Here is a 14693-nt window from a genome sequence, read left to right on the forward strand (position 1 = left end):
TGTTGTAGTTGTTGTGGAATTTTGAGAATAGCCACACTGGATGGACAAGGCAATAAGAGCAACCACGAAAAGATATTTCATCTTGAATTATAGTGGGAACTTGATCAACTGCTGGGTTCGAAATATTTGGTGATGTGATTACTTGAACCTAATCAACCACTTTTATATCAATCCACAAAGTTCCGCTTCAGAATCTAGCTGTCAACAATTATATATTTGCCAAGTGAGTAGAAGGTAATTTACGTCGAAAAGCCCAAAATAAACATCATTGGTTCATTTACGATTTGTGTACATTAAATATCAACAATAATGAACCACATTTTTTAACTCAAAATGAGCTTTACAAGACTGTCCCTTCAAGATAGAATAACACATAAAAACATTTTTTCACATTTAAAAAATTTATTGTTTTTTTGTTGTTTTTTTATTTGTTAATCAACTTTTACACAGAGAAAAAAATTAAATTGCAATTTTTGCATTTGTTTGTTTTATTTGATTAATTAAAATTTGTTAAATTGCTAGAATTTGTTAAGCGCTACTAAAATTTAAATTTGTTTTATTTCATTTGTTTTCTTCATTACATACACTCATAATCATATAGGTAGTATATGGTATACATATATAATATATATTTTACTTTCCCCTCTCGTTATTTCGTTTCAGCCCTCGCCTTAGACTCATTAATCGTTATAGACCTATTGCCACATATATAATGGAAATTGTTAAACATTACTTCGTCACATAACTATATGGTGTACAACACAGATTCCTATCAACGGTATTTGAGAACAATGTTTCATTCCCTTTTTTAATTTTAGTCGGAAACGAAACAAGCGCAGATCTGAACTGACAAAAGTTGGGGAGGGAATCGGACTCTAAGAGTTATCTTAACTGATTGAGCGTAGCCGCCAATGAAAGCAGATTATGAATCCTGAACTTATAACGAACGAGAAAATTATAATGAAATCTGGCTCAGATTGCATATGGTGGGATAATCGTTTGAATAGAACTTCCTATCGATAATCAAAGATGCCATACTGATGTCGGTCGCAATTGGAATGCAGTTTTAATTCAAATTCAGATTCGGGTGCTGTCTAGTACTGGGGGCTCCCTAGGGTTACGGATAGTTATTTGCTTTCGATTTCACTTGAGGCGATCGTTAATTGATTTGTAATTTGATTCTTGAATGCAGTAATTGGTTCCGTTAAACAACACACACACATACATTGAAAATATACATTAGTTCTGCCGTAGTAGTAATCGTAATGTTTGCCTTAGTCGGTAACTTTGTAGTCCGTAATAGAATGTGTAAAAATTCTACAATATATATAGATCCATCTATTTTACATTCATTTATAGAACTTTTCGCATAGCCCTTGCATAAATACATATTCATATCCGCTTGCCTACGGGCTTGATACTTGTCACGATTTTGTTGTCGCTTTCTTTTTGTTTTTGGTTTATCATTATTGTTTACAAAATACTTTGAGGAGCACTGGACAGATCTAAGATTCATTTCTTTCTTTGTATCCTATACAGTTTACACTTATCCATGGAAAACGTAACAAAAAACACTCCGAAAACTGGAGATAGTTTCACTACTTCAAAATACAATATCAGATATCCGGTTTACAAAAAAAGCTCAAGAAAAACCACACAGAAAGCGTTGCGAATCGTACAATCTTACAAAGCCTGGCAACACTGTGAACAAAAAAAGTAAACCAATCAATATGGAAACAAATGCGGCAAATGATACTGAGAATTCTACAAATTATAATGTTCTACAACTACTTGGTTATTAATTTCAATTGAACAAAAGGAAATGATCGCAATATCTCTCGTTTGCTTTCTGCAAATTTAATTTTATTTAAGATTATTATTAAATAGATCACATTCATGGTTCTATTTCTTCACTTGCTTTATTTATGTTCACATTTAATTAGTTAATACAGTATATATAGAGTTTTTAATTTCTTCTCATTTATTGCTGCTACGGTGGCCCTATTTACATACACTACATATCCTTAGTATATGCATATCCTTATGTGTGTGATTGTGTTTAATGATCGAATGGAGCTGAAAACGTCGATACTTGAGTTGAGATGGCTAAAACATTTATTATGCATTAGAGGGCCTTGGCATTTTACACCTGGGTTAACCTAAATAAGTTTAAAGCAAGTTTTAAATACCTAAGCTGTACTTTTCGTGTGTAATTTTCCATATGCTCTTTCCTTAATCATATAATGAGTTCTTCATCTTATTAGTCGAGATCTTTGTGGGATTGATTATTGATGGAAAAAGTTTTCGTTAGTTTAATATAAATTATTGCAAATGTTTTTTGTATTTCTTGGTTCTATAAATAAATTCTTGTTTGCCATTGCGTGTGTTTGTTTGAGGGTGTGTGTTATGCACGAGTAAAAACTACAATTAACCTGTCAAATACTTGGGATCGGTTCTTTTTTTGTGGCTTTGTGAGAGCTTTAGAGGTCTGTCGCCTACAACAGATTTAATTAATTTTGCCTTTGCGATTTCACTTCTTTGTTTTGTTATTCTACGCTAAAAATTATTTTAAAATTTATTAACACAGATGACTTTATATTTTCCGAAAGTTTTTGCTTCTGCCTCTTCACAATAGTTACCCATTTTTTTCATCAATTTTTTGCTTTTTCTATAAATAATTTCACTGCGTTCGTTAATCAAAACAATTTGTTTGCCAACTAACTAGCCAAAATGTATCCATTAGTTGAATACTTAACCGATTTCTCTCGATATATTCATCGCTTCTCACTTATCAATTTTGTTTGTTTGTCATATCGTGTTGTTGTTATTGTTGGATGTTTGTTGCATTTGTTTTTTGTTAACTAAACTACAGATAAACACACAGCTACGCACATTGAATGAAATCTTCTGCTGGATTTTAGTTTAGTTTTGCTTGTTGGTTGATTTCGATTTTCTTGTTTAATATTAAAATCTTACATTAGAAACACATCGAATATTAGAAATATTTTTCATATATATCTATATATGTATATTGTATATTCAGCCACTCGGCTACACTTTCTTCGCAAAGTTTGGAACTATGCACAAAAACAAGAAAATAATAATTAATTAAAATAATAATACAGAGCTTAATCATAAGTAGGTGGAAATATTTTGAGAATTTCTTGAATCTATTTCACTAACATTAAATTTGTTTTTGTTTTTGTAAGATAACTGGGAACCGACTTGACGGGTGTCGGGATCGAACCAAATTTCGAAATAATTTCCAATCTATTGCAAAATGTTTGCGTTTGATTTCTTTATGTATGTGAGTGTGTTCGTGAGTGTGTATGCGTTTATCAATATTCATAATTATTATATAATATCACATCAACTTTGTTTTTATATTTGTTATTATTAACTTTCCTCTTTCTGCTTCGGTTGATCGATTCCGATTCTTATTGTTTGCTCTCATATATATATCTATAGAAATTTGTTGGTTTCCTTTTTCTCAAAACAGTATTTAGATGTATGCATGTGTTTGAAGTAATAGCCTAATTGAATCGTGACAAAAGACATGTATCATACATAATACATGAGCTACATTTGATTCCTGGATTATGATGATGATACAAGGTGATGGTGTACACACATCCATACATACAAATGGGGCTAATACTCTACACTTCCGTCCGGGGGTTTTGCCTTTTGTATTCAATTTAAAACGGATCACCGACAACCGTTCACTGAGTGAAGTTTTCTTCTGCTTGTCTGCCTTAACGTTTTACAATATTTTGAATATTCCTTATGGTTTTCTGTTCTCCTCATTTTCAATACTTCTTTTTTTTGTTGCGATTTTTTTCGTTTTTCAAAAAGTACCTTTTTTGTTTAAGCCAAAAAGTCAGTCCAATAAGAGTTTTGAGTTGCCTGCAACTGCAGTTGATTTGTTTTTGTTTTCGTTTTGGTTTTTTGGTTTTGTTTTTAGAGCTTAGGTTCCAAAATAATTGTGTTTTGCTTTAGCGTTGAGTTGATTTGTTATTTGCAGGAGTAAGTTGATAGTTTGTGGTCCAAAAGTTTGCCTCTACGGTTAAACATCATCTCTGTATCTCTCTGTATTCCATAATGGAGATCATGAATCTGGGCTATCGCGACGGAGGAGGCACGACCGACAGATGTTGCTATTGCGATGGCTGCTGCTGTTCTATCTGCTGCTGTTCTATCTGTTGCTGTTGTTCGGAGGGATTGAGTTTCGAGCAGCCCAGCGATGCCGGTTCGCCATGCTCCGTGCCGCTCCTCCGTCGAGCGACTCACTCGGATGAGTAGAGCTTGTTCTTGGTCAGCGTGAAGTCGGGACTGATGTTGATGGTATTGCTACGGGTGAGGTTTCTGGGGGAGATCGAAGCGATAATTAGTGCGCTGTTAAACAAAGAGCTTCATTTGCAGATGCCTACTTTATAAACTGCGGCAGCAGGGAGGTCCAGCCGCTCTTGTCCTGCCTCAAGGTCAGGTACAACTCGAATATCGACACCGTATCCGGGTCCACCTTGAAGGATGCAATGCGCCTGCAGGGGAAAGCGAATACATATTATTCATAAGTGTTCCTGAGATAGTTTTAAGGGAAATCCCCACCTGACGTTGTTCGGCTCGCTCTCGAACTCGATGAAGAGTGTGCAGGCCCGCTCGCCGCACGGTTCCCGCTCCGACATCCGGATGATCTCCGCGGCGATGCGCTGCGTGAGGTCGTTGGGCAGCGTGACCTCGGTGCAGGAGAGGTGGCGCCGCTTGGCGTCCCTCAGCTGGGCCTGCAGCTGCTGCGACAGCTCCCGCACCGCGCTGGCGCTCACATCGTCCAGATTGTCGGCGGCCCCAAAGCGAGCTCCGGCCGTCGACTGCAGCGGCGAGGCGGGCAGTGGGTGGTGGTAGTGCTGCTGGACGGTGCTGGCCAGCACGTTGGTCATGTAGGCGTGGTGATAGGCGGCCGCACTGCCTCCGCTAACGGGCACTTCGAAACTGGCCGCAGCCACTGGCGAGGTGGCCTGCTTGGGGGTGGTCATTCCGCCTGCTACTCCTCCTCCTCCTCCCGCCAAAGGACCACCGCCCCCTGCCGACGGGGGCGTGGACGGTGGGCGGGTGTTGAGCGCCTGGTGCTGTCGCATGTGCAGCACGGAGGCCGGATGACCATCCACCACGTCGACGTCCAGAATGCCCTCGCCGGCGGCTGCGCTCCCGTTCACGCCCGCGGTCAGCTCCTCCTCCTCCTCCAGCGGTGCTGTCGCAGCTTGCCAGTCTGCAAAAATAGGAGATATGTTGTAGGTTAAGATTGTTAGTTAAAATATTGTAATACAAAATATATAAGAATTATATTTTATATATTATTTTATTATTTATTAGTTTTAATATAATGTTATTAAACAAAAAGCTATATTATTTTGGTAAAGTTCTTTGAAAAAATATGGTTTATAAATTTTTTTATCTCTAATTTTTCTTAAAACCAACACAAATACAATACAATTTCTTGAAAATATAAAATTTGGAGAGCTTAGTACCTGAATTTGAACAGTTTTTACTGCTTTCAAGACAGTTCACAACAGATCTTTAAATTTATGCAAAGTTCGGCTTGGAAAAGTACTAGTTACGGAAGTTCAACTGTAGTTTTGGATGGCACATCAACCGGCAAAGAATCTTGATGTGAAAAGTTCGAGTTACGGAAGTTCAACTGTAGTTTTGGATAGCACATCGACCGGCAAAGAGTTCCATGTGGGAATGGAAGCGAAAAAAATCAGCTGATGTCTGAGAATCGGGATCCACACTCGCGTTCCACTCGGTGGAACCGGAAAGAGCGCAGTGCGCAGACTCCGCTTCCAGAGAGCGCAGGGGGACGAGGCGGGGGCGGGGGAAATCACCTGGCAACAACAGCTGGAAAATCAGCCGTTTCCCGTTTCCAGCTGACGCTCACCCCCTCTCTTTCTCCCTCTCCTTATCCATGTCCCAAGTCAGCAGTTTGTGCCCCGCCCCCCTTCGTTTCACCCCTCATCACACAACTTCCTCTCCTCTCTCCACATGCTTTTATTTCTTTTGCTGTTACTTTATTACCCGACCAGACGATAAAAAGCGGAGCTCAACTCCTCTCGAAAGCTCAACTCCACTGAGCTGGGAATTAAATGGTACAGTGGGTCGAATTGTTAGGCAACTGAGACTGTTTAATAAGTGTCTCTTATTTAAATTACATTTTTTTATAATCTTTTTACTATCAAATCGTTTCAATAAAATGTTTAAAAAGGTAAGGTAACAATCAATTATTTGAAATTGGTTCAGAGAGCATTGTGAATTCGTTTTAAAGGTAAATATCATGTATTCATCTGATAAAGATTTTCTTTTCATTAAGATAATCTGTAGCTTAAGTTTCTCAATATTTGCTTGTCGTTTCCTTGATGACTTTTCCCCAACATTGGATTCACACTCCTTTCCAGAGACTGTGAGTGCACAATGTGGGAGTGCAAGTGCAGCGAGTACAAATTAACTACATACTTGGCTTGTCTCGACAGCGTCTTGTAATTAGCGCGGAAACTCTTTAAAGAGGGTATGCCCCCCGCCCATTGTACATTCCCCCTACTTCGCTCCATGCCGCCCACTGTATAATCATTGCAACGTTGCTGAATGGACAATTTGCTCTCGTTAGCTTTGCATGTCCCTCCCTCCCTCTCTCGCTCCCACCCCCTGCATCTGACTTGCTCTTCCATTTCATTCCCTTGCCTTCCGTCTCCCTCTGTCTCCTAGGCACACCCGCGTAATTAAGAAATTAACGGCACATGTTTGCGGCTCTGCATGTGTCCACATGTGTGCGTCTCTCCTCCTTCTCCTTCACCACCCCCTTCATAGCCCCGTCTCGCTCGCACTGCGTATGTGTTATTGGATTTTGTCAAGTGCCGTTGTCTCCACAAAAGGGTTTGTGCAAAGTCAAAAAAGCGAAAGCCAAAAAGAACGAAATAAAAAACAAAAAACAGAAAACGACCACACACTTAATTACAGAGCACACAAACAAATGTGTACATTGTGGATATGTATGTATGTATGTTTGGATGTACATTCTGCCACAGCTGCGAGCAAATTAGTAGTCGTAAAAACTCTACTCAGAAATGAATATAATCTTGTTATCTTTACGAACCAATAAACAAATTCCATAAATTGTACCTATCTCTTAGGTGGAGGTAATTCCCACTTCAGATACTTCTGTGATACTGGAAGATTTCATCGCTTTCAATATTTTGAAAGTATTATAGGAATTTATTTTAAAAAATATAAATAATAAAATCAGTAAAAAGTGTATGGTACATTTATATGTATCTACTTTTTTATTACAATTATTTTTTGTTTTTTTAATTTCTCTCGATAAATATTTAATAATCTTTTTTCTTTTCGTTTATTTTTTTTTATTATTAAATTTGCACTTACTTAATATTTGAATTTCTTATACTTTTTCTAATTTTTTGAGCAAATTTAAAAGGAATTGCACTGTAGGTGGTGTACTTGTACATATGCGTCTGCCCACATTCATATGTACATACATATGTAATTGCTTTTGAAAGAGAGATGGGCATATTGATGAACAGACAGCCCCCTCCTGCTTCACCAACCCCCTCCCTACTTCGCCTATCCTTGTCTTGCTTACCGCAGCAATCGAGGAGCATTTGTGGTTGTGTGTTTTGTGCATCCGAAATCAGCAAGAACAACAACAGCGAACACAAGAATGTACCTACATACATATGTATGTATGTACATATGTATGCATAACAATACCTGCGGAATGAAGAAGCACCGACGCAGCATCAGCCCATCTAAGTTAACGGTACACCGCAAACATGACTGTTCTTGTTTCTTGTGCTCCCCCATTGTTGTTGCTCACCTCAGAGGAGTGAAAAAGAGGGGGTGGGCAGGAGGGGAGGGGGAGGTGGATAGGTGAGCTTCGGGTTTATTACTTGGCTCTCTTAATGCGTGACGTCGCTTGGCCTTGAGATTCAATTTTCGTGCACTTCAGAATGGCAATCGTGTTCTCACAGTGTATACTGTCTATGATAAACCTGTACTTATTGTATTTTTAATGCCTTAATTAAATATATTGACTTTGGAAGATATATTTTCAATACATAAGTACATACATATAAGATATTTCAAAGATAAAGTAATTCTATACTTTTATTTAGAAGAGATTTCCTATAATACAACTACATACATACACACATATCTACTCAATACAATTGCCTTTATTTTTAGTTCTTCCACTTAATTACCGAAGTAGACGTTTGTACTGTTATCAACGCTTATTGCTCAGTTCCATTCTATTTTCAGATCTTCAATAAAAAGTCGCTAATCGAGTTAAATTGGTTGTAAGACAGTCCATGAACTGTGCTTCGTATGTTTGTGTTTGCGTATGTTTGTTTATGTGTATGTGTCTACAAACATATGTACGTACACGTTAGTTTTTTTTTGAATCAATGAGCAGTTTATAAATAATTCATTGCGACCAATTTTGGAAGTCATTCGCATTTGGCCCCTAATGGAAATCTTTGGAAACCGCTGCGAATCTAAATTCGACAATCCTACGCATGGGTTTGATAAATATTAAATCAACTTCTTGATAACCCTTTTTCGCAATCCCCAAGAGGAACATATAAATGTAAGAAAATACATATGTATAAAGATAACTAAATAATAATAGCACCAAGGACATGGACATGAAAAATGATTATTTAAGGAAACGATATTATTAATTAGGCAACCCTTTTTCAAGAAATCTAGAGTACTTGGATTTTTACATATTTACTCTTAGGGAACATGATGTAAGAAACGATGTAAGAAAATAATAAAACAATCTAAAAGAATTCAGTTTTCAACCGCTTTATAAAGTAATAAAGTATCTTTAAGGTATTCTTAGAAATCAACAGAGTGTAATCCAAATATTACTACTAACATTTTCTACCCATACATACAATATGTGCACTTTCTTCACGGAGAAAGAATAATGACCATGTGTGAGTGTTGGTGAGGCTGCCTGCTCGTATGTCCTTCGAAAATAAAATTGCATGCGCTCAGTCAGTCATGAAATTAAATTGACTGCAAATACATACGTTGCCAGGGGCGTGGAAGGGCGGTAAGGGGGGACGACACAGAGACGGAGGTTCGTTGGGTTCTGCAGAGCTTTGAGCGCGATGCAAGCCAACAACAAGGTGGAAGCGTAGACAAAACGGGCCCCTCAGCTTTTTTCACGCCAAATCTGTCCATTCCAGACCATTAGATCTTATGATTGGAAAACATGTACATTGTACATACTTACTATAGATCCCATTCTATAGATATTTTCAAATGTAACTGTCTTTAAGAACTGAACATAGAAAAACAGACCTCTGAATATACAAAATTAATCTCTGTATGAAACTATCCTATTCAGGGTTCGAAAATAACTGTTATTTTTGTTTTTTCAAACAAAAAAATCACTAACAAGGGAAAATCCTGAAAAAATCCAACTACACCACTGACGTTATTAAACATTGTATTTTACATAACCGCAATGATTTTTATTTTTCAGAGTTTTATTTAAAACTCATGAAATAATCGTTATATTGTGAGTTTTATATAAAACTTGACAAATAAAACTTATTTTCTGAGTTTTACTTTTCGCTTGAAAAATAACAGTTATTCTTTGAGTTTTATATAAAAATCAAATAATAAAACTTATTGTCTGAGTTTTATTATTTAAATCAAACATAAAACTTAAAATCATATTGTGGCGGTTCCGTGGTTCGTAGAAATGTGATTAAAAATTTATTATATGAAAATATTCGGATTTAATATGTCTTAGACAAAATTATACCTGGTAATGGTCCGCATGACACAGTTATTTAATGTGGACCCATAAATTTAGGAGTAGACATTTAAACATGATCCAATCTCAATATCTTAATTTCACAATATCAACTAAAATAAATATGTATGTACATTGTATATATATATATATATATATATATATATATTATTTAATTGAACTTCCCCACTAAAAGAGGCAAGAATTTCCACAAAAAGAACTATCTATGTATATTTAAATCTGTTTTCCCGCTAAAAGGGGCAACACTGCGGGTAACGGTAAATCTGCGGGAGTGTACGTTGGAAGCGACATGTTGTTGCATGTCGCTACCACCGCCGCTTGTTGTGTTGTGTTCGCCTCTGGGTGATTTTACATTTTTTGCTGTTTTTGGCTTACGTGCTACGTGGCTATATGGATGTATGGCTATATGAAGGCATAGAGGTATGGCTATATGCATATGGAATCCTCCCTGTTGCCCAGACGGCCTGTTGTCCCCCGTCTAATTTGCCCAACTCGACTCCTTGTGGGGGCCGTGGTGCAAAGTTTAAAGTGACAGGATTAACAGGATGTTGCATAATCCGCCCGTCAGAAACATGAACAGGATATGCCGGCCTGGCTTCGGACGGGAGCCAAGTGGCAAATGCAAAATGCATAATGCAAATTTCACATTTTTGCAACCCCTCAAGCGGGCCTTCATCGGGTTGTACAAATGCAGGCAATTTCGTGAAGGAATACTTTTCATTCGTTTTGGAAATTTCGGTATTTGGAAAGCCTTGATGCTCAATAAAAATCGAAACTTAATTCAAGAACACTTGAAGCATTAAGCACTTCCATTTAAAATCAGGGAAATGTGAACAAATAAAATTTCCATTGGTTAAAGAAAAACTTGGATAAATGAATTTTATAATCTCTGGAAAATTTGCTAAAGACATCAAATGAAATGTTTCCGTACGCTATAAAATTAATTGAATCAAAAAAGAAGAAAATAATGGGCCATAAACATGAAAAATAAAAATGTTCGTGGCACATTAAAATATCTGAAATGTGCCTTAATTGAGAATTCTTGCAAGAAACGACCCGAGTGGATTTTGTAAGTTCACAAGGTGAGCAGCGACCTTAAATTTAGTTTTAATGCGTGGCAGGGCATTAAAATTAATCAAGCGTTATAACACCGAACAGTAAATGTTTAATCATTTCTGTTGCTGTGCTTGTGCTGCATTTGATTTTTATACTGCTTTATCGGAAATGTTCTTCGATTTGGCAATTAAAGAAAAACAAAAACGAAACTCCCGAGGAAATAGGGGGAAAGATTCGTTTTTCACAGCACAAGTGGATTAAGCTTTAAACTTATTTTTAGAAACCTTTGATTTTTTATGAATTAAGATATATAAACATTGTCTTAGTCTTTTAGAAAATTTCTCTCACTTGTGTTAACTTTTGTTCTAAGATGTTCTTTTTAAAAAATTCCCCTATAAAAACCACTATCAAATCAGTTTGGAAAAACGTTTAACCTTTTGGGACACTAAATTAAACACAATTTTAGTTCCTAAATTCAACTTTTTTTGGAAACAATTAAATATATCAAGATTTAAAAATATATTCACATGGTTTTATGGAAAAACCATCTGGAAAATGTAAATTTATCAAATATTTCCAAAAGTACTAATATTCATTGGTACACTACGGAAGCTGATTCAGTTTTTATTTATTTTTTCTGTAAGAATTTCTTTTCAAAGTATTCTTCATTATCTTTGGTTTTAAAAACGTAGCTTTCAGACCTTAGAACCTAACTCTCTTTTTTTTCTGGACTCCACCAAAGATGGCAAACTAAGAACTTCTCATAATCACACTCTTTTTTATGAATTCATAGGGCTTTCGACTTACCTTTAATTTTATTAACACCGAATTTTCCCTGAATGTGATTTTGTACTGAGAGCACTTCCATCTTCATAGAGTCGCCGTTGAAACTGCTGTTTTGTGTGTTTTCAGCCGAGTGTTGGGTTTTCGAATCAAAGTCTGCCGCCTGCTGCTGCTTCCACCGATATATGTATGGATTGCGATATATAGATTTTCGATCTCGACCGACTTTCGTTGCGTTATATATGTATGCGTGTGTGTTTATTGCGTGAGTGTGGATAGTTGTATTTAACGTACGTATAGAAATGCACTTTAATCACAAGAATTTGATTTTATTTCGCGGGTGTTGGGTGTTTTTTGTGGTTTGCGGTGTGTGTGTGTGGGTGGAGAGTTCGATTTTCCAGCGACAGCGTTTTAACAAACAATTGGAAAAGTATCAACAACTAAATTTGTTATTCTAGTTAAACGTTTCAATTCAATACATGCTAAAAAATCAACGCAATTCGCCGCCCCGTTCAGCTCTCTCTCTCTCTTTCGCTCTCACGCTGGTTTAGCTTCCTTTTCCTTTCTTCTATCTCGCTCTGTCTGGTTTTCTTAATAAATTTAAGCACAGCACATGGTTTTGATTTAATTCAAGACGTTCTGGTTGTTGTTGTTGTTGGTTGGACAGAGATTTCGTTTTCGATTTCCTAGGCGTTTTTATCTTTGCTTCTGCTTTGCTACATATGGCGGAGTTTCAAGTGCTGATGGCTGCGTTTCTTGTAGAAGTGTTCTTTCTGCCTGGCCGTTTCGCCTCTGTCTGCCTTTTTCGCTCTCGCTCTTGGTCCGATGTGCTGTTTTTGGCGGCCGCGTTTCGACTGCGGTTTCGTATGGAAAAAGCAGAGCTTTAAGTTCCCGTTCCCGTTCCCTCTCTCTCTCTCTCTCTGTCACTGCTGCGTTCGCTCTTTCGCTCGCTCAGCTGTGCTGTGGCCGCTTTGTCTGTGTGTGGGTGCGTTGCGAGAGCAGCGCGGCCAGAGAGCTTGGAAAACAGAAGAAAAACTGGACTACGGCAGCGGCGGCGGCGTCAGCAGCGGCAGCGGCACAACTTCGATAACGGGACACACTGGAGAGCTGAGCTGAGCGGAGCGGAGCAGTTTCCAAACAGTTTTCCAAAGCTACTATCCGGCCGGCTCGCGTGCGGCTGCTTTTATACCAATTTTCCGCACCGGCTGCGCTGCCGGCGTCGCAGCTTTTCCTTTTCCTTTCCACTCTCTCTTGAGCGGCGCCCTCTCTTTGGCTCTTGCGGCCGCCAGCTGCCAGCTGCTGCTGCCGGGCGATCATGTGTTGCCATCAGCTGTTAAAGTGCTCAAGAGAGCGGGAATCTCTTGAGCGCTTTGGGCAAACTCTTGAGCTGGGAGAAGACACTCATGGGAGCTCTCTTTGAGTGCATTTTGCAAGCATAACTGTGTTAGTGTAATATGCCTTGAGTTTTACGTTTAAATAATTTTCAGGAATTTTTCAAAAGTAAAAAATATGCAAAAATGTTAGTAAAACATGTTTTTATTCCATTTGTTCGTATTTATTTTAATTTATTTTTAAAATATCCAAATCACTTGAAAAAAGTTATTTGGGATTTTATTTTTCTTTTGATACGTTGGATGGATCACGGATAACTTAATATATAAACAAAAAATATTTCTTAAATGTATTTAAAATTTGAAAGTTTTTGGAAATCCCTTATTGGGAATAATTATTTATATCGGAAGTAATAACATTCTTATGAAGCCTGTGATATCAAAAACCTTGAACTGTGGAAACACTAAAAGCCTTTGGGAGTAGAAACACCATTTCATGATTTTAAAAAAGTGAATAAGTGAAATTTATATGGTTTTTAAATTAAATTTTTTTATTGTTGTTTTTATAAACATACATACATATTGTTGTAACATTTTGATTAAAACATTGATGTTTTTTTTGGACTGGTCCATTTTATAAGACTTTTATAAGAGGATTTATGGTGTTTTGGGGAATGTATCGCCTGCACCCAGTTGTGTATTTACGTATGTACTCACTTATATAAATACACTGTACATATGTTGATGCCCGTATATCGTATATGTGGCCTTTACCGGATGACAAGACCCATTGTACCGCCCCTCGTTCTGGTGGAAATGAAGGGAAAAGCAAGAAAATGGATGAAAATGCCTCGCCGACACAGGGCCTGTCACTGTTTTAACAATTCATCTTAATAGAAATAAAAAATGGCGCCGCTGGCGTTGGACAGTCCGGCTAACACTCCCCCCCTTTGGCCCCTTTCAGCCCCTTATCCCTTATCCCACATCCCGAGTAGCCCCCACCCACCCACTCCCCTTTTTCCTATTTGTCACTGGCTCGTTGTGGGTGCTCCGCTCTCCATCGGATCGGCTTTGGAGAAAGCATCCGCATTTCCCTCGTCTAGCTGCTTTTTTCCGGGTCTGGGTGTTGTGGTGCTGGGGGATTTACACATGTCAGTTAATGCTGAAAAAATGTTTACACAACACAATTGCCTGGCGGAGGGCGGGGGAAGGGGGCGGGGAGGGGCACAATGCCCAGCATGGGGCTTCTGCCTCACCAATGTACTGAGAAAAAATAAAAATATTTACACAATGATATTACATTATGATATATCCCGTTTAATATACAAACTGAGTTTTCTAAGTATTGAAGGGATATTTTTAAAAACGTTCGAAAGTGTAAGTAATAATTTCAAGAAACTTGGCTAGCAGTGAAAATTTCAAACCGATTGCGAATAAGCAGATATACAATAGAAACATATTCCTCTATATCTTAAAATAAAAGGGGATTTGAAAAATATTATGCATTTTACACGAATTTTGGGGTCCCATCTCAGAAAAATTTGAAATAATTTCATTCCGATTTTCATGGAGTGTTTATTATTGGGCAGGTTTCAAAGTTTTTAGCACATCTTGATAAAAATATGCATAACTGGAGACTCGTTTAAGTAAGTCTAATGAAACTT

At 37.6% G+C, this 14693-nt stretch overlaps 1 protein-coding gene across 1 annotated transcript; it reads right to left on the reverse strand.

The window, feature by feature from the left end:
- Positions 1-539: 539 nt before the first annotated feature.
- On the reverse strand, positions 540-12844 carry LOC119552742 (protein charybde). Its single transcript, XM_037862507.1, has 4 exons — positions 11723-12844; positions 4609-5266; positions 4431-4541; positions 540-4365 (listed from the first exon to the last, which is right to left on the reverse strand). Exons 1-4 carry the CDS (start codon positions 11787-11789, stop codon positions 4287-4289), a joined length of 915 nt encoding a protein of 304 aa, XP_037718435.1. The 5' UTR covers positions 11790-12844; the 3' UTR covers positions 540-4286.
- Positions 12845-14693: the final 1849 nt, after the last annotated feature.

This window comes from Drosophila subpulchrella, chromosome 3L (genome assembly GCF_014743375.2).
Source record: "Drosophila subpulchrella strain 33 F10 #4 breed RU33 chromosome 3L, RU_Dsub_v1.1 Primary Assembly, whole genome shotgun sequence".
In the NCBI taxonomy this organism is placed as follows: Eukaryota; Metazoa; Arthropoda; class Insecta; order Diptera; family Drosophilidae; genus Drosophila; species Drosophila subpulchrella.

Coding starts and splice junctions, on each gene's coding strand:
- LOC119552742 (XM_037862507.1), bottom strand. CDS start 11,789: ATGAAGATGGAAGTGCTCTCAGTACAAAATCACATTCAGGGAAAATTC. Junction 4,542..4,608: donor AGCGAGCCGAACAACGTCAG/GTGGGGATTTCC, acceptor TTTCCCCTGCAG/GCGCATTGCATCCTTCAAGG. Junction 4,366..4,430: donor CTGCTGCCGCAGTTTATAAA/GTAGGCATCTGC, acceptor GATCTCCCCCAG/AAACCTCACCCGTAGCAATA.